The following is a 20,232-nucleotide window of genomic DNA, read 5'->3' on the forward strand; positions in this document are numbered from 1 at the left end:
AGCAGACATTTCAAGGATGGCAAGGGTACCTTGCAAAAGAACAATGTGTGAGGCCTGGCTCTGCAAGTTGTGAAGATACATTACAGCCTGCCTGCTTGCTTAGTCGCTCAGTCATGTCTGACTCTTTGCCACCCCATGGACCATAGCCCACAAGACTCCTTGGTCCATGGGACTGTCCAGGCAAGAATACTGGGTTGGGTTGCCATTCTCTTCTCCAGGGTGTATTACAGCTTAGTACAACAAAACTTTTGGACTGGAAGAGGGATAGTCCAGTAGACCAGTGGAATAGAATAGGGAACCTAGAAATAAACCCCAACCACAGGAAGCGTCATGTGTAATAGAAAAGGTGATAGAAAGAAGTGACAAAGAGATAGGTGGTTCAATCACTCTGTGGGTGACAGGGGATCTGAAGCCAGTCAAATGAAACTGCACCCCTAGCTCATATGGGAACCAAAATCAAGTGCAGATGGGCTGAGACCTATTTAGAGACAAACAGCAGAGCTGCCGCAAGGTACTGCACCAGGTATCTCCCTGAGCTGTGGTGGGGCAGGATTCCCGAACAACACAGGAAGAACACCATCCCTAAGAAAGACGCTGAGATCCTGAGCTGTGTTAAAATCAAAAACTCTTCTTAACAGACATCCCTGGGAGTGTGGAATTCAAAGCCATCAGGTAGGAGAAGATGCTGATGATACAGGTAACTATCAAAGTAACAGTAGCCAAAATATGAGTTTCTACAAATGCCTAAGGTCAAAGAAATATACAGAAATGGGCCCAAATGAGCAAGAATTTCATCAAGGACAATGTATAAGGAGACCGTCAAGGAATGGAAAGCTGCCCCATATCACTGCAGCCAGGAACCTGCACGTTAAGACACTAATAGGGTATGCCTACATGTGCTCCAAGTAGCCACCTATTAAAGTCTCTCAAAACCCCAACTGCTGGTAAAGTGTGGAGCAGTGGTTGTTGAAATGTAAGTTGGCCCACACATTGGAAAGGAAAGCAGCTTCATACGGCTAGCCGAGCTTGTTCTTACATGAGGACCCAACACTTCCCCTGCTTGGATGCATGTTCTAGAGCAGCCATGACTAGTGGTGGCCAGTCCCCACAAGTTTCAGTTGAAGGGTTTAAAGACAGTTGTAAGGCTGGGTGTCGGGAGGGGCCACACGAAGTGCTGTCAGGTTAAACGACCCTGGGTTTCCAGATTTAGTACAAGAAAATGAATATGGATGATTTGGGGCCCAATTCCAATGCGTCTGTCAGTTCGACTACATCACGCACAACCAATTCTAAGACACCAGCAGTGCATCTCAGAATTCAACTCAGCTCAATCCAACTCACTGTTGACACTGTCCACCTGTAAATAGCATCACATCCTATGAGACTTCAGTCCTTCCAGACTGCCCCTCCAGTTTCAGATGCCTGTTTCACGTCCAGGTTATCACATGTACACCTGATCTGCTGGTTATGCACGATTCAGTTCAGTTCAGTCACTCTGTCATGTCCGATTCTTTGAGATCCCATGGACTGCAGCACGCCAGTCCTCCCTGTCCATCACCAACTCCCGGAGTTTACTCAAACTCATGTCCATTGAGTTGGTGATGCCATCCAACCATTTCATCCTCTGTCATCCCCTTTTCCTCCCACCTTCAATCTTTTCCAGCATCAGGGGCTTTCCCAATGAGTCAGTTCCTTGCATCAGATGGTCAAAGTATTGGGGTTTCAGCTTCAGCATCCGTGCTTTTAGGATGGACTGGCTGGATCTCCTTGCAGTCCAAGGATTCTCAAGAGTCTTCTCTAACACCACAATACAAAAGCATCAATTCTTCAGCAGTCAGCTTTCTTTATGGTCCAACTCTCACATCCATACGTGACTACTGGAAAAAACATGGCTTTGACTAGACAGACCTTTATCGGCAAAGTAATGTCTCTGCTTTTAAATATGCTGTCTAGGCTGGTCATAACTTTCCTGCCCAGGAGTAAGCGTCCTTTAATTTCATGGCTGCAATCTCCATATCCAGTGAATTTGGAGCCCCCCAAAATAAAGTCTGCCACTGTTTCTACTGTTTCCCCATCTGTTTGCCATGATGGGACCAGATGCCATGATCTTAGTTTTCTGAATGTTCAGTTTTAAGCCAACTTTTTCACTCTCCTACTTCACTTTCATCAAGAGGCTCTTTAGTTCTTCTTCACTTTCTGCCACAAGGGTGGTGTCATCTGCATATCTGAGGTTATTGATATTTGTCCCTACAATCTTGATTCCAGCTTGTGCTTCATCCAGTCCAGCATTTCTCATGATATACTTGGCATATAAGCTAAATAAGCAGGGTGACAATATACAGACTGGATGTACTCCTTTCCCGATTTGGAACCAGTCTACTGTTCCATGTCCAGTTCTAACTGTTGCTTGCTGATCTGCAGACAGATTTCTCAAGAGGAAGGTCACGTGGTCTGGTATTCCCATCTCTTTCAGAATTTTCCACAGTTTATTGTGATCCACACAGTCAAAGGCTTTGGCATAGTCAATAAAGCAGAAGCAGATGTTTTTCTGGAACTTTCTTGGTTTTTCAATGATCCAACAGATGTTGGCAATTTGATCTCTGGTTCCTCTGCCTTTTCTAAATCCAGCTTGAACATCTGGAAGTTCACGGTTCACGTATTGCTGAAGCCTGGCTTGGAGGATTTTAAGCATTACCTTACTAGCATGTGAGATGAGTGCAATTGTGCGGTAGTTTGAGCATTCTTTGGCATTGCCTTTCTTTGGGATTGGAATGAAAGCTGATCTTTTCCAGTCCTGTGACCATTGCCGAGTTTTCCAGATCTGCTGGCATATTGAGTGCAGCACTTCCACAGCATCGTTGTTTAGGACTTGAAAATGCTCAACTGAAATTCCATCACTTCCACTAGCGTTGTTCGTAGTGATGTTTCCTAAGGCCCACTTGACTTCGCATTCCAGGATGACTGGCTCTAGGTGAGTGATCACACCATCGTAATTATCTGGGTCATGAAGATCTTTTTTGTACAGTTCTTCTGTGTATCCTTGCCACCTCTTTAATATCTTCTGTTTCTATTAGGTCCATACCATTTCTCTCTTTATTGTGCCCATCTTTGCATGAAAAGTTCCCTTGGTGCCTCTAATTTTCTTGAAGAGATCTCTAGTCTTCCTCATTCTATTGTTTTCCTCTGTTTCTTTGCAGTGATCACTGAGGAAGTCTTTCTTTTTTCTCCTTGCTGTTCTTTGAGACTGCATTCAGATGGGTATATCCTTCCTTTTCTCCTTTGCTCTTCACTTCTCTTCTTTCCTCAGCTATTTTTACGGCCTCCTCATATAACCATTTTGCATTTTTGCATTTCTTTTTCTTGAGGATTGTCTTGATCACTGCCTCCTGCACAATGTCATAAACCTCCATTGTCCATAGTTCGTCAGGCACTCTGTCTATCAGATCCAGTTCCTTAAATCTATTTGTCACTTCCACTGTATAATCGTGAGGGATCTGAGTTAGGTCATACCCAAATGGTCTAGCGGTTTTCCCCACTTTCTTCAATTTCAGTCTGAATTTGGCAATAAGGAATTCATGATCTGAGCCACAGACAGCTCCTGGTCTTGTTTTTTCTGACTGTTAGAGTTTCTCCACCTTTGGCTGCTAAGAATATCATCAATCTGATTTCGGTGTTGACCATCTGGTGACATCCACGTGTAGTCTTCTCTTCTATTGTTGGTACAGGGTGTTTGCTCTGACCAGTGCGTTCTCTTGGCAAAACTCTATGAGCCTTTGCCCTGCTTCATTCTGTACTCCAGTGACTAATTTGCCTCTTACTCTAGTATTTCTTGACTTCCTACTTTTGCATTTCAGTCCCCTATAATGAAAAGGACATCTTTCTTCGGTGTTAATTCTAGAAGGTCTTGTAGGTCTTCATAGAACCATTCAACTTCAGCTTCTTCAGCATTGCTGGTTGGAGCACAGACTTGGATTAATGTGATATTGAATGGTTTGCCTTGGAAATGAACAGAGATCATTCCGTCATTTTTGAGATTGCATCCAAGTATTGCATTTCAGACACTTTTGTTGACTATGATGGCTACTCCATTTCTTCTAAGAGATTCCTGCCTACAAGAGTAGATATAATGGTCATCTGAGTTAAATTCACCCATTCCAGTCCATTTTAGTTCACTGATTCCTAAAATGTCAATGTGCAGTCTTGCCATCTCCTGTTGACAACTTGCAATTTACCCTGACTCACGGACCTAACATCCAGGCTCCTATGCAATATCATTCTTTACAGCATTGGACTCTACTTCCATCACCAGTCACATCCACAACTGGGTGGTGTTTTTGCTTGGGTCCAGCTCTTCATTCTTTCTGCAGTTATTTCTCCACTGATCTCCAGTAACATTTTGGCCACCTACTGACCTGGAGAGTTCATGTTTCAGTGTCCTATCCTTTTGCTTTTTCATACTGTTCATGGGGTTCTCAAGGCAATACTGAAGGATTTGCCATTCCCTTCTCCAGGGGACCACGTTTTGTCAGAACTCACCACCATGAGCCGTCTGTCTTGGGTGGCCTTATGTGGCATGGCTCATAGTTTCATTGAGTTAGACAAGGATATGTGATCGGATTGGCTAGTTATCTCCCACTGAAACGTGAAACTGTGTTCTGATCCTGGAGCCGAAGAATGAATTCTGCAAACTCAAAAACACTCACTCAGGCCGAGTTTATTTTAAAAGATAGAGATACAAAGTTCTCAGCATAGACAATCAGAGGGTGTGACATAACCACAAAGATGGGAATAACAGCAGATTTGTATCTTTATTAGAGTTGATGTGTTCTTATTTGGTTGGCTTGGGGCCAGAGGTGTGTGATTTCTGACCAATCAGTTTAAATGTCCCGATGTCCAGTGTGTCATTTGTATGCTTTTCTTGGATCCCCCAGTTTCTCAGAATCTCCAGACCTTGTGCTGCCATCTGTCGACCCTTTCAAAGACCCCACATCATTATTTAGGGACCAAATGCATCTTTAAGTGCTAATGACTATTCTAATAGAAAATAAAATAACCCAAACAATTGAACTGGGGACACGAAGCAACCATTTTTACATTCCAAAAGAGTTACAACTTCCTATCAGTGAAAAGTGTATATATTATACTTTTAAAAAGGTTTATTCATTTATTTACTTATTTTTGGCTGTGCTGAGTCATAGTTTCGGGGAGCAGGGTCTACACTCCAGTTGTGGGATTCAGGCTTCCCATTGGGGTGGCTTCTCTTGTTGTGGAGAACAGGCTCTGGACCCACAGGCTTCAGTATTTGCCACTGTGGGCTCAGTGGCTCAGTTGTGGTTCTTGGACTTAGTTGCTCAAGGACATGTGGAATCTTCCCAGACCAGGGATCAAACAGGTGTCCCCTGCATTGGCCGGTGCGTTCTTAACCGCTGGACCACCAGGGAAGTTCCATGCATAGATTTTTAAAAGCAAATCAATAGTAATATTTTATGAGGTGGTATTCACATGACACGGAAGTACTAATGGTAGTTTTGGAGGTGTGAACTTTAAAAAGACGAGACGAAGAGGAAGCTAAATGATGCTGGATGATAAAGTAATGTGGCCCTGGAGCCTCCTTCTTGTGCTGGAGAGAGGAAGCGCTGTTGACAGTCCTAGACCCCAGGACAGTGGGAGGAGGGCTGGGGAGATGACTCCTGGCCCCACCAGCATGAGCACCAGACAGACACCCAGGAAAAGGCCTTCTCTGGTGAGAATGAATGATACCTAGTATCTGAGTGAAGCTATTTCCTGTCCTCAAGGACCATTTTTTCTTGCTGTCTCCAATATATACACAAAATATGATTGTACGTAGTACTGGGGAAATGCAGGAAGATATCTACCAGAAAGAAAGCATTTTAAAACTTTCCCGTGGACAACTGCATCAAAGAGAATAAAATACCCAGGAATAAATTTCATCAAGGAGAAAAGACATAAGCCATTGATGAAAGAAACTGAAGAGGACACAAAGAAATTGAAAGCTATACCATGCTAACAGAAGAATGAAAATTGTGAAAATGTCCATTGTAGCCTTGCAATACATATTCAATTCAATCCTTATCTAAAATACCCATGGGATTTTGAAAAGGGCTAGAACAAATAATCCTCAAATTTTATTGAAGCCATCAAAGACATCAAATAGTCAAAACAATCTTGAGAAAGAAGAACAAACCTGGAGGTATGATACTCTCTGATATCAACTACAAAGCTATAGCAATTGACTATAGTCATTAACACTGTATATGCTGGCAGCTGGTAACTAGGTCCTGTCATAGTGATCATTTTGTAATATATTTTGTGGAGGGGCATTCTGTTGTACACCTGAAACTAACATAAATTTATATATCATCTATACTTTAATTTTAAAAAGATATTGAGATATGCAAAGATTTCATAAGTGGACAGACAGCACACTGCATACACATGAAGACACTGATGAGAGGATTTCATAAAATAATTTTTAGACTCCTGCACAGCAAAGAAGAGAGAGAGAGGAGGGGGAGAGAAAGTCACAAGTCAAAAGACTCACTTTGTAAAGGGTAAAGTAGAAGTTTGGAATTACCATGTGCCCACTACTATATATAAAGTAGATAACCAACAAGTACCAAATATATCACACGGGGAACATTACTCAGCATCTTGTAGTAAGCTATGATAGAAAGCAACCTGAAAAGAATATATATGTTGTATATATTATATATGGAAAACAACCTGAACAGAATATATATATATGTATATGTATACGTGTGTGTGTGTATATATATATATATATATATAGAATCACTTTGGTGCACTGTGAAACTAACACAACATTATAAAACCATTAACTACAATTTTTAAACATACACATAAAGAATAAAGAACTCAAATCTTTTTATTTTTTCAAAACAGACTGCCCAATTTTTATTATTAAATAAGTGAGAAACCAAACAGGGATTTCACAAAAGTAAAGTCAAATGGTTCAACATCGTTGTGAATGGTTGTTGCTGAGCCGTGTAAGACGCCAGGATTCTTGGCCTCCAGAGGAGAGGAATTCAGTCTGGGGCGAGGCTTGATCCCGCAGAGCCCTTGTGTAATAAAGTTGTATTAAAGTATAAAAGAGATAGAGAAAGCTTATGACATAGACGTAAGAAGGGGGCAGAAAGAATGCCCCCCTGCTAGTCTTTAGCTCGATGTTACATAGCTACTAGCAGGCTGCTAATTGGAGAAAAGAAATGTCTCAAAACTCAGAGACTGGCATCAGGCCCCTCACTCCGAACACGCATTTTGAGATAACATTGGCACAAGGTGAGTTATCCCGGGCCATAAAATGATTGACATGAATCTTGAAGAAATGCAGGTTTCCAAGCAAATACAGTCTCATTAAAGTAGCTTAGAGAACATGTGCATGAGTAAAACATACTGGTTTGTCAAGTCAGTTCTGAGTTTTAGGTGGAACCAACTTGAAGACAGAAGTGAAGTGAAAGTCGCTCAGTCATGTGTGACTCTTTGTGACCCCCATGGAATTCTCCAGGCCAGAGTACTGGAGTGGGTAGCCTTTCCCTTCTCCAGGGGATCTTCACAACCCAGTGATGGAACCCAGGTCGCCCACATTGCAGGCAGATTCTTTACCCACTGAACTATGAGGGAAGCCCATAGCCTGGAGACAAAAATTCGAAGAGCTGACTCATTTGAAGAGACCCTTATGCTGGAAAAGATTGAAGGCTGGAGGAGAAGGCGACGACAGAGGGTGAGATGCTTGGATGGCATCACTGACTCAATGAACATGAGTCTGAGTAAACTCCGGGAGTTAGTGATGAACAGGGAGGCCTGGCATGCTGCAGTCCATGGGGTCAAAAGGAGTGGGACACAACTGAGCAACTGAACTGAACTGAACATAGTTCATTAACATAGCTTAAGACAAACATTTCCATAAGAAAAATGCATTAGTTAGTTCAAGATCTGAGAAAAATTAAGTTCAAGTGGAACCAGGTGTCATCATGGCAACAAAGAATTTTAAAAGAAACCTCTTTTTAAATTTGTACAGATAAAGGGAAAAAATCTAACACTTGTAGTTTGTTTCCTCCTGCTGCTTAAGGAGAGACAAAAAATGTCTGAAACTTGCAGCCTATTTCCTCCATTCAGTGACCCCTGGCCTTCCTGCCTTTTACCCTGTCAATTGCACCAAAGGGAAATAACTGAAAAGGGTAATGAGATACTACCAAGTGGAGTGCAGCACTGAAAACTGAGCCTGCGGGTAACACAAGTGCAGCTGAGGTTGTAAAAAGCTCAGAGCCCTCATATATGATGCTGGGATGGAAACTGACTTGGCTAATGACAGAACTCTTTGAGGCTGCCGTCTAGAATTAAATAAATGCTGACCTTATAGCGAAACACGTCCACACCCACCAGGAAAGAAGTGCTGTGCTGCTGTGATGTGCTTGTTCCCTCAGTCATGTCCCACTCTTTGTGACCCCATGGACTGCAGCCCGCAAGGCTCTTCTGTCCATGGGGATTCTCCAGGAAAGAATACGGGGAGTCAGTTGCCATGCCCTTCTCCAGGGGACCTCCCCAACCCAGGGATCAAACCCCAGTCTCCCCCATTGCAAGTGGATTCTTTACCAGCTGAGTCACCAGGGAAGCCCAAGAACACTGGAGTGGGTAGTCTATCCCTTCTGCAGGGGAACTTCCTGACCCAGGAGTTGAACCAGGTCTCCAGCATTGCAAGCAGACTCTTTACTGACTGTGTGGATCACAACAAACTGTGGGAAATTCCTCAAGAGATGAGAAGGCCAGACTACCTTACCTGCCTCCTACAACCTGTTTGCAGGTCAAGAAGCAACAGTTAGAACCAGACATGGAACAAGAGACTGTTTCAAAATTGGGGAAGGAGTACGTCACAGCTGCATATTGTCACCTTGCTTTTTTAACTTATATACACAGTACATCATGAGAAATGCTGGGCTGGATGAAGCACTAGCTGGAATCAAGATTGCCAGGACAAATAACAATAACCACAGATATGCAGATGACACCACCCTTATGGTGGAAAGTGAGAAGGAAACTAAACAGCCTCTACGTGAAGGTGAAAGAGGGGACTGGAAAAGCTGGCTTAAAACCCAACATTCAAAAAACTAAGTTCATGGCATCTCATCCCATCACTTCACGGCAAACAGATGGGGAAACAATGACAGAGTTTATTTGGGGGGGCTCCAAAATCATAGCAGATGCTGACTGCAGCCATGAAATTAAAAGATGCTTGATCCTTGGAAGAAAAGCTATATTTTCTTCCAAACCTAGACAGCATATTGAAAAGCAGAGACATTACTTTACTGATAAAGTTCGGTATAGTCAAAGCTATGGTTTTTCCAGTAGTCTTGTACGGAGGTGAGAGCTGGACTATAAAGAAAGCTGAGTGCCAAAGAATTGATGCTTTTGAACTGTGGTGTTGGAGAAGATTCTTGAAAGTCCCTTGGACTGCAAGGAGATCCAACCAGTCCATCCTAAAGGAAATCAACCCTGAATATTCACTGGAAGTGTTGCTGGAAGAGGGACCCCTTCCAGGGCCTGAAACTGGGCTCTTGTCTAACACTCAGAAATGAATTGTTCGAGGAGGCACATGTGCTGACAAAGCAAGAGATTGGGAAAGGGCACCCGGGTGGAGAGCAGCAGAGTAAGGGAACCCAGGAGAACAGCTCTGTCACGTGGCTTGCAGTCTTGGGTTGTATGGTGATGGGATTAGTTTCCTGGTTGTCTTTAGCCAAACATTCTGGCTCAGAGTCCTTGCTGGTGGTGCATGCCTTGTTCTGCCAAGATGGATGCCAGAGAGAAGGATTCTGGGAGGTGGTCGGACATGTGGTGTCTCCATTTGACCTTTCCAGAACTCTTCTGGTGGTGGAGGCTTATTAGCTCCGTGTTCCTTACCAGGACCTCCTGTCATAGAAAACCTCATGCAAATGGTTACTGTGGTGCCTTGCCAGAGTGGGTGGTTTCAGTCAGTGTGCTTTCCCTAACAGAAGGAATGATGCTAAAGCTGAAGTTCCAATACTTCGGCCACCTGGTGTGAAGAGCCAACTCCTTAGAAAAGGCCCTGATGATGGGGGAAATTGTAGGCAGAAGGAGAAGGGGACAACAGAGGATGAGATGGTTGGATGGCATCACCAGCTAAATGAAAGTGCGTTTGAGCAAGCTCCGGGAGATGATGAAGGACATGGAAGCCTAGCATGCTGTCCTGCAAAGAGTTGGATGTGACCGAGCAACTGAACAACAACAAGAAGCCTTGTCTTTCCTGTGGAAACTCGAAGGAAGGCTTCCCTGCTCCTGCTCCTTGAGCACAACCTCGTGCTTCCCCCTGGGCCCTGTCCTGATGAGGGACCATGTATTCTTGGAAAATGAAAGGAATAAAAGTCTCTTTTCAATGGAATTTACTCTTTGGGTCATCACACAGTCACCTCTACAAATTAAAAGATTAAAACCCTTGGGTGGAAAGGAGACAGATTTGGAGTCAAGCATTTCCAGGGAGAAGCTCACAGTGATGTCTGCACGTCTGTCCTCTGGAAATGTGCTGGGAGCCCAGAGGGTTCTGAGCTCGCCAGGTGAACTCTTTCTACAGGTCCTAAGTCCTGCATCTCCAGGATCCCGGTGCTGGAGTTGGGGGCAGCCTCCAGGGCGGGAAACCCTGGAAACCAGCTCAGCTGTGCAGGGGGGTGGCTGTCAGCAACACACAGCAGCTGCGGTGCCTGGCTCTCTGAGATGAGAAGGGATGAGGTGTTCTGCAGAATCCTGAGGGCTTTGGGGAAAGCGTAGTGGGAGAGATGGGGGAGGCTGCGGTCTCACCCTCTGGCCTTCCCAGGATCTATTAATATCTGTGCATATGTGTATGTGTGTATTGCATGTGTGTGTGGTTTAGTGCATGGGAGGTAGGGCAGGGTGGTGATTTTCTCCTTGCTCTTCCCATATCTGATCAGACTCAAACCCACTCCCCTGACTCACCTTGGAGGCAGTCCCAGGAGCAGGACCCAGCCCTGTCTTACCTGTGACGTTTCTGAAGGGGAGGCTGATGTGGAGGTTCCTCGGGGCATCTGGGGCAGAAAGACATGGGCTTGCTGAAGAGGGAGGAGTGGGGTGGAAACTGACCAGCACCCCAGGAGGGAAACCAGGAAGTGTTGGGGGGGAGGCTGTCCTTCACGGCCACTCCCCACCTCAGCTCCCAGGGTGCAGACCCATAGAAGAGTAGGCTGGCCTTCTCTCTATACACTCCACACACACACACACACACACACCACTGCCTCAGGGACTCAGCCACCCCTCCACACTCACAGGAGACATTGAGCTGGATGGCTCTGTCCATGGTCACCTGAGATTCTTGGAGATTCACCCTACAGGTGAGGTCGGTGCTGTGGTCCTGGGGCCTCGGGGTGGGGGCGAGCTTCAAGGAATGGAGAGTCTCTGGGTACAGCAGCAGGGGTACCATGTCCGCATCCTCCAGCCCAGGTCCAGGTGCCTCCATCAGGGAGGAAGTGCCCCGAATGTGGGGAAGGAAGGAGGAAGCCCCAACAGGCAGCCAGGAAGGCAGCAGGTGATGAAGACTGGCTGGCGAAGAAGGGGAAGGTGGACTCCATAGGCGGGGCGGAGGGGGGTTGATGAGAAGTCACAGTGTTTCCCGTTCTCCCTCCAACCCCTCCCCCATCGCTCCTTCCACAGGCTGCAGGGGAGAGCACGAAGCCCCCAGAGCTGGCGAGGTTTCACCAGATGTGATTCTGAAATGCTGTTGTTTACTCATTATGTTGTCTCCGAGTCTGTGACCCCAGAGACTGTAGCCTGCTGGGTTTCTCATCCCACAGGATTTCCCATGCAAGAATAGTGGAGCGGGTTGCCATTTCCTTCTCCAGGGGATCTTCCCAACCCAGGTACTGAACTCGCATCTTCTGCATTGCAGCCTGACTCTTTACCACCGAGATACCAGGGAAGCCTGGATGTGACATGATCACCTTCCAAATGAATTTCATGTTCACCATAGGATCGCCCCATAAGCAGTGAAACCAGAAAAAGAGAAAGGAGGTCCAGCCCCGGTCATCTGGCAGGACCCACCTGCAGCTGAAATACACCGAACGTTCTGGAAAAGAATATTGAAAAATTTCTCGAAACCACTCCAGTTCAGGCAGGAAAAAGTTTCCAGACCCCAAAACAGTGGAGAATGGAGCCCAGGAAGGAAAACTTGAGCATTAAAGCTCCTTTGCCCAGAAGGGTTTTCCAAACGTGGCACAGGCCTATGGGTCTTCGTGGACCTGAGGGTCTGTAGGACCAACCCCCAGGGCACAGGCCCATGCAAAACAGGGTGGCTGAAGTGAGAGCCTTGCCCCACTCAGTGCACCCCAGAAGCCTGGACTTCACAAGAAGGGCATTCAGGACACCTCACACTGCATGACCTTGTTTTCAAAGCCACATGAAAGCTCAAGCCATGTGTGGAAATAACCTGTGACCTTGATGCTCTTTAGAATTGGTATTTCATAAGGTTTCCTAAATTTGACAGGGCCTCTAAACATTTTACACGCTCCCATTAACCAGTTCTGGAAACCAAAAAAAACAAAAAAAAACTTTCTCTAATATTTATTTAGAAATACTCTGTTTACATTTCTTAGTTTCTTAAAGGGTAAAAATCCTAAAATTTTTTCAGAGGGAGGAAGGATAAATTGGGAGGTTGGGATTGACAAATACACACTGCTGCTGCTGCTGCTAAGTCACTTCAGTTGTGTCTGACTCTGTGTGACCCCATGGATGGCAGCCCACCAGGCTCCCCTGCTGTATCTAAAATAGATAACTAACAAGGACCAGCTGTATAGCCCAGGGAAGTATACTAACAATCTTGTAAAAAAGTATAACGGGAAAGAATCTGAGGAGACTATACATATATAACTGAACCACCTTGCTGTACTGTGAAACAAATACAGCATTATAAATCAGTTATATTTTGATTTTTAAAAAGTCACATCCAGACTAAAGAACTCAATTAACAAGAAAAAGACTGCCCAATTTTTATTTTTAAATGGGCAAAGATCCAAACAGGAATTTCCCTGAAGAAGATATTCAGATGGCTCAACATCATTGCACGTCAGGGAAATAAACTAAAAAGGCAAGGAGATACTGCCACAGTGGAGTGCAGTGCTGAAAACGGACCATGTAGGTCGTACAAGTGCTGCTGAGGGTGTAGGAAGCTCAGAACCCTCATATATGACCATGGGCTATAAACTCATCTAACTACTCAAAAGAACTCTCTGAGGCTACCTTCTCAAACTAAATATATGCCAAATGTATGATGAAGCAGTTCCACACCCACCAGGAGAAAAGTGCTAGGCCTCCTAATTCATCACGCCATTCACATCAACGCTACTTTGAAAGAGACAAAATTTGCAAACAAAGGCAATGTCATCGTATTTTAGAGTCCATACATAACTGGAGGAATAGTCATATGTAAAATACTATTTTCAAGACAAAACGAAGCAGAACCAACAATGAGTTATTGATATATGTAAAATCATGAGTAATCTCATACTAAGCGAGTTAAGTCAGAAAGTCTCCTTTCAATGGTATTGACTCTTCCTACTGTCTCGCAGTCATCTCTACAAATGAAGGCTCGTGGATGCAAACGACACAGGGTTGGAGGCGAGAGTTTCCAGGGAGAAGCTCGCAGTGATGTCCCCACATCTGTCCTCTGGGCTCTGCATCCTCAGGTGAATCTCCTCATGACAGAGAGTGAGGCTCGGCCACGCCCCTCAGCCCAGCTCCCTAGTGGCCGCCACACCTGCAGAGCCAACACGGTCTCAGGTCAGAAAGGCAGACCCATTTCATTCATTCTGGGCTCTGCCTCAAGGCATGTGCGATCTTACTTCCCCAACCTGGGACTGAACCCTTGCCCCTTGCAGTGGAAACTTGCAGGCTCAACCACTGGACCGACACGGAAGTCCCTGGAGAGTCACACAGTTTAGCTGCAGGCAGGACAGGACCGCCAAGCCCCACAGGCAACTCCAGAGCCATTCCCCGGACTTCCCCGCAGGGAGACAGGTGTGCTCACCTGGCATAGTAGGTCCAGGTGAGGCCATAGGTGAGGAGGAAGCCAGCCCCCATGAGGGCCCCTCTGATCAGGGTGAGAACCAGGGGCCAGGAGCCCTGCTGCTCCTCAGCCTCACAGCTGCAGGGAGGGGGGCCTTCTGGGGAAGGGAGAGGGGGTGAAGCTCAGTCCCCAGACCCAGCCCTCCCAAAGGCACACACCTGCCCAGGCTGCCCGCCACCAGCACCTGTCCTGCAGCTCACTCTGCACAGAGAGGCTGAAGGAAACTTGCTGGGAACCCAGAGGGTTCTGCGCTTGGCAGGTGACTTCTCCATCTCCAGCCGCTACTTGTGGTATTTCCAAGGCCCCGGTGCTGGAGATGGCGGTAGCCTCCGGGGCTGGGGATCCCCAGAACCAGCTCAGCTGTGCAGGGGGGTTGCTGTCAGCAACACACAGCAGCTGCAGTGCCTGGCCCTCTGAGATGAGAACAGACGAGGTGTTCTGCAGAATCTTGAGGGCTTTGGGGAAAAGCGCAGCGGGAGAGCTGGGGGAGGCTGAGGTCTCCTCCCTCCTTCCAGGATCTCCTGGCCTCACTCTCTCCTCCCCAGGCCCGCCAGCGGGGTTCCCTGTGGTCCCAGGGCTGGACCTTCCCACCCTAAGCAGGCTGAGCCAACCTATCTGGGCCTGGTATCTTCAGGGGAGGCTTGGTGTCTCAATGGGACAGGCCTGAGCTATTTGGTGGGAAGAAAACCCAGAGCCTCAAGGCTTGAGAAGTTGATTCAGTGAAGGCAGAAGGAGATGGGACTAAGGAGGCTTTTGTGGAAGAAAGCCACATAATAGAACCATGGTGAAGGAAATGGGCCTTGAACAGGGTGTGTGAGTATGTAAATGTGTGGGGTGTATATGTGTGTGCCTGTGTGTATGTGTGCATGAGTGCATGTGTATATGTCCAGGAGTGTATGTGTGCACGGTGGGTGCCTGTGCTGTGGGTATAACTCTGTGTATATGTGTGCATGTGTGATGTGATGTGTATGTGCCTGTGTGTATGGGCGTTTCTGTGCGTGTCTCAGTGAATGTTCATGTGTATGCATTCTGTGTGTGTGCCTGTGTGTGTGAGTCTCTGTGTATTTCATGTGTGTGTGGTCTAGTGCATGGGAGGTGGGGCAGGGCGGTGATTTTCTCCTTGCTCTTCCCATATCTGATCACCCTCAAGCCCATCCCCCCACCCCTTGGATGCGGTCCCAGGAGCAGGACCCAGCCCTGGAGAGGAGAGGTCCTGTCCTACCTGTGTTGTTTCTGAAGGAGAGGCTGATGCGGAGGTTCCTCGGGGCATCTGGGGCAGAAAGACATGGGCTTGCTGCAGAGGGAGGAGTGGGGTGGAAACTGACCAGCACCCCAGGAGGGAAACCAGGAAGGGGGTGCTGTCCTTCACGGCCACTCCCCACCTCAGCTCCCAGGGCGCAGACCCATAGAAGAGTGGGCTGGCCTTCTCTCTACACACCGCAGACACACACCCCCCACTGCCCTCAGGGACCCCGGCACCCCTCCACGCTCACAGGAGACGTTGAGCTGGACGGTTCTCTCCAGGGTCACCGGCGTTCCCTGGAGTGTCACCCGACAGGTGAGGTTGGTGCCGTGGTCCTGGGGCCTCGGGGTGAGGGTGAGCTCCGCGGAGTGGAGGGTGTCTGGGTTCATGGCATCGAGGGCGCCCCCCGCCCAGGAGAACAGGAGGGGGTGTGGCCCGTCACAGGCCAGCGACAGGCCGCAGGTCAGAGGTGTGCGGCGGCCGGACTCCAGAGGCTCCGGGACCTGGATGTCGGGTTTCCCTGGAGAAAGGGAGATGAGGAGACAGAGGGAGATGCCTGGACGCAGGGGTGTGGGGACCCGGAGGGGGAGGGTCACAACTCACTCCCAGTTCTGGGTCTCTCCTGAACCCTCAAAGCCCAAGACCTGGAGCAGGGAGGGCTCCTACACCCTGCTCCGGTTCTAATAGAGGAGCCTCCACGGGCCAGGGTCCTCTCCTGGCCCCCCGTCACACCTGTCACCTGCAAGTTCAGCTTCTTCTCTCTGTAACTGTATCTCAAATTACGTCCTCTCTCCACTCGCAAGTAGTAGACTCCTGAGTCGCTCAGCCTGGCCTCTTGGATGCTCAGGGAGCAGTTGTTGTTGCTGGGCTCCCCAAGGAGGCGGAATCGGCCCCGGGTCTCTGACTTCACTTGTTTCGTTCGGTCGTTTGTGGCCACAGCATCATTGTAATGGCGGTCTCCTTCCCGGAACCAGTAGATGAAGGGTTCGGCAGAGGAATACGGGGGATATCCCGCAGGCCAGGGATAGGAGAAGGAGCAGGGCACGAGGACGTCCATGCACGCCTGCACCACCACTGATTCCTGCACTCGGAGCTCGTACCCTGGATGCTCCTGCAGGGACCCTGGGGGACAGAGAGGTTCAGCGGGAGCTCCAGCCCCTCCCCACGCTTGACCCCTTCCTCCAGCAGTGAGCCCTGTTCCCCACCCCTCCCCCACTCACCCCCGCACAGCAGGGGCAGCAGCAGCAGCAAGGGCACCATGTCCGCATCCGCCAGCACAGAGCCAGTTCAGGTCCCTCTGCCGGGGAGGGAAGCGCCCCAAATGTGGGGAGGGAACGAGGAAGCCCCAACAGGAAGCCAGAGGGTGACGGAGACAGAGCCTTGGCCAAGCACAGAAGGGGAACTTGGACGCCCCAGGCCATGGAGGAGGGGCGGCCCTGAGGAGGCAGAAGGTCCCACCCCTCCACCCCACACCCCACGCCGCAGCTGGAGATCCTGAGGCCCCCAGAGGCCGAGAGGCTTCACCGCACGTGGCTCTGACATGATCACCCGTCCAGTGATGCTCAGGTCCACGGTGGGATCCCCCAGCGGCCGGGGCAACCAGAAAAGAGAAACGGGCTCCAGCCCTGGTCATCGGGTGGACCAACCCTGCAACAGAGAAACACTGGACTTTCCGGAAAAGAACACTGAAAGATTTCTCAAAACCATTCAGACTTGGGCAGGAGGACTCACACACGGTGGAGGGTGGAACGCAGGAAGGAAAGCTGAGCTTGAAAAGCTCCTTTGCCCAGAAGGGTTTCCAGAACAGGGCACACAGGCTGTGCGTCTTCATGGATCTGAGGGCCTGTGGGACCAGCCGACCCGGACACAGGCCCACGCAAAGTGGGGTGGCAAAGGAAGAACTTTGCCCCATTCAGCTGAGACCCCAAAGTCCAGACCTCACACAGAAACACAGTTCACGACCCCTCACTCTGGATGGCCTTCTTTTCAAGCCACAGGAACGCTTAAGTCATGTGTGGAAAAAACCTGTGAACTTGCTGCCCTTTCAGGAAAAAATTCTTTAAGTTTCACAAGTTTGACTATGATCATAAACGTTTTAGACACTTTCAGGAAGAAGCCATGGGACTGATGGAAAGTTTCTTTTATAGTTAGATAGAAATATTAATATATTTTTTCCTTTTTTAAACTACAGAAACAAAAGGAAATGTCCGTCAATCAATTGTGCCAGTGGAAATACCGTGTCTTCTTTCTACTCTATTTTCGACATAATATAATTAATCTCACTTCCTCGAACAATGGGCTTTCCTGCTAGCTCAGATGGTAAAGAATCTGCCCTCAGTGTGAAGACCAGGGTTCGATTCCTGGGTCAGGAAGATCCCCTGGAGAAGGGAATGGCAACCCACTCCAGTATCCTTGCTGGGAGAATTCCATGGACAGAGGGCTCTTACAGGCTACAGTCCATGGGATCACAAAGACTCAAACACAGCTAACTAACACTTTATGAGTAGACTATTCATATTAATTAATATATATGATTATTCTCCTAAAACGAGGCAATCAAAGAGGATCAAGCCAAAAGTATGGGGAACAGGTGTTATGCAGGTGTGATAGGTGTGCCTGACTTCTGAGAAAAGTGGTATGGTGGCCCAGTGCTTAGCACTCTGCACTCTCACTGCCTCTGGCCCAGCTTCAATCCCTGGTCTGGGGACTAAGACTCCACAAGCCCTAGAGCATGGATGTAAAAAAAAAAGCAAACAAAAAAACAAACAACGGAAGAGAGAAAAATAGTCTGCAATATATGTCTTCTCTTTTGGTTTTCAGCATTTTATGTTTTGTGATTGATTACATAGATTTCTCCTTTCAAAAGAAACTCAGATGTGATGTGCCTGTGATATTGAGACTTTTAGGAAATATGTATTTGGCCTCCATCCACAGTTCCTGGCTCACAGATTCATGAGTTCTTGGAGTTTACTGATCGATAAGAGATATGGCAGCTTCTTTGTTCATTTGCTCTCTGTTCTCAGTCCCTGAAAACACTTCAGGGCCGCACTGGAGACCTGGGGGTCACATTTTGTATTTGGGAGCCATGTCTGTATTGTATTCAGTGACACCATTTTTTTTTTTTTTTTTTCCTAAGGAGGGATCTGAACGCTTGAGTCAATGTCAGGCTCCACAGAACCCTGGACTGGCCCTGCCCAGGGTCCAGGTGAACAAGAGGGGATGAGCTCTCTCCCTCACTCCTCACCTGTTGCGGAAACATTGCTGGACAAGCAGGCACTGGAGAAGGCCAGGAGCTGCAGGGCTGTGCAGCACACCTTCACAGCAGTTGGTGTCCAGCAAATGTCAAGCTGGGATGGTCAAAGGACAAGAAACAAGCAGTGTTGGTGAGCACGTGGAGCAAAGGGAACCCATGGGCACTGCTGGCGGGAATGTGAATCGGTGCAGCCACTATGGGGAACACTCTGCAGGTTCCTCAAAACTAAAAATAGAACCTCAAGCACTTTCACTTTGGGGCCTTTAAAGAAAATGAAAATGGCAATTTGAAAAGATATATGCACCCCATGTTCATGGAACATTATTGAAGACATGGAAACAACTTCCATATCCAATGATGAGAAAATGAATAAAGAAACTGCAGTGTGTGCATACTCGTGATCATTCTTCAGCTATAAAAGAGAAGGAAATCCTGCCTTTACAATACATGGATGGCACACGAGGGCATTAGGGTAATGAAATACATTAGACAGAGGAAGAAGAATACTGTATGATCTCACAGGTAGGTGAAACTGAAAAAAACCCCAACAACATAAAGTCATAGATAAAGAGAAATAACTGGTGGTCCTCAGAGGTAAAGACTGGAGTCTATGGCAAAATTGGCAAAAGTGGTCAGAAGGTACACATTTCCGGGAATAAAATAAATAATTCATGGACATGTAATGTACATCATGGTGACAAGCAGGCACTGGAGAAGGCCAGTAGCCACAGGGCTGTGCAGCACACCTTCACAGCAGTTGGTGTCCAGCAAATGTCAAGCTGGGACATCAAGCTGTAATGACAATATGGTAACAATACTGTAGTGTATATTAGAAAGTTGCTGAAAGATTTGATCTTAAAATTTCTCATCACAAAAACGTCTATATAGCCTTATAGATATAAATGTTAATTAGGCACATTTGGTGATCATTTTGTAATATGTACATATATTAAATCATTATATTGTACACCTGAAACTGACACAATGGTATACCTGTATCTCAGAGAGAATACATGTCTATGTATGTAAAAGATTTGGAAAACGTCCAGTTGGGGGCTTAGATTAGAGTGGTCCAAAACTAAGAGAGTGTTCCCTGCTTGACAGGCTCCACTGGCCTTTCAACACCTGCATAATCAATTACTTATGTTACATTTCCTCTGAGGAAATATGCAGTACATAGTGTGGCTTCTAGTGTGGCTACTGTCCCTGATTTACTGATCAAATCCCCAGAGATGACAACAATGAACACTGGATGATTGTAAATGCCTTAGTGATAAAATTCACAGTGCATTGGAAATAAAAGAGAAATTCCCTAAAAAGATGAAGGGTATCTTTAGAAAACATCATACTTAATGGAGTAGCATAGGTTCCACCCTAGCAAGTCAATAAATATCGGTAAAAGGTGTAACAATTGAAAGGAAAAAAAGAAAGATTTATGTTCATAAAAGTTCTGCATGTTGAAAAACCCAAAAGTTTATATAGATACATTTAGAGGTTTAACAAGAGAGCACAATGACTTGAGACAAATTCCAATTTGAAAATCCATTGCAGACTTCCCTGTGGTCCAGTGATCAAGCATCTACCTTCTAAGTCAAGGGATGAAAATTTGATCCC

General features: G+C 47.0%; 1 protein-coding gene across 2 annotated transcripts; it reads right to left on the bottom strand.

Moving 5' to 3' along the window:
* Positions 1 to 12,653: 12,653 nt before the first annotated feature.
* Positions 12,654 to 16,669, bottom strand: LOC138096033 (sialic acid-binding Ig-like lectin 14). 2 transcript variants are annotated; one of them, XM_068992099.1, is made up of 7 exons: positions 16,586 to 16,669; positions 16,098 to 16,487; positions 15,616 to 15,885; positions 15,345 to 15,392; positions 14,323 to 14,577; positions 14,084 to 14,219; positions 12,654 to 13,813 (listed from the first exon to the last, which is right to left on the bottom strand). In XM_068992099.1, the coding sequence occupies exons 1-7, from the start codon at positions 16,623 to 16,625 to the stop codon at positions 13,798 to 13,800; spliced, it is 1,155 nt and encodes a 384-aa protein (XP_068848200.1). In that variant the 5' UTR covers positions 16,626 to 16,669; the 3' UTR covers positions 12,654 to 13,797. The 2 variants fall into 2 exon arrangements, with proteins under 2 accessions (XP_068848200.1, XP_068848201.1); XM_068992100.1 differs by lacking the exon at positions 14,323 to 14,577.
* Positions 16,670 to 20,232: the final 3,563 nt, after the last annotated feature.

Source organism: Capricornis sumatraensis, chromosome 20 (assembly GCF_032405125.1).
Source record: "Capricornis sumatraensis isolate serow.1 chromosome 20, serow.2, whole genome shotgun sequence".
Lineage (NCBI taxonomy): Eukaryota > Metazoa > Chordata > Mammalia > Artiodactyla > Bovidae > Capricornis > Capricornis sumatraensis.

What these genes read in the sequence shown, in the direction of transcription:
- LOC138096033 (XM_068992099.1), bottom strand. Translation starts at nt 16,625, where the DNA reads ATGGTGCCCTTGCTGCTGCTGCTGCCCCTGCTGTGCGGGG. An exon ending in GCTGAACTTGCAGGTGACAG is followed by an intron (nt 15,886 to 16,097) that starts GTGTGACGGGGG and finishes CCCTTTCTCCAG; the next exon opens with GGAAACCCGACATCCAGGTC. An exon ending in CTTCAGCCTCTCTGTGCAGA is followed by an intron (nt 14,220 to 14,322) that starts GTGAGCTGCAGG and finishes TCCCTTCCCCAG; the next exon opens with AAGGCCCCCCTCCCTGCAGC.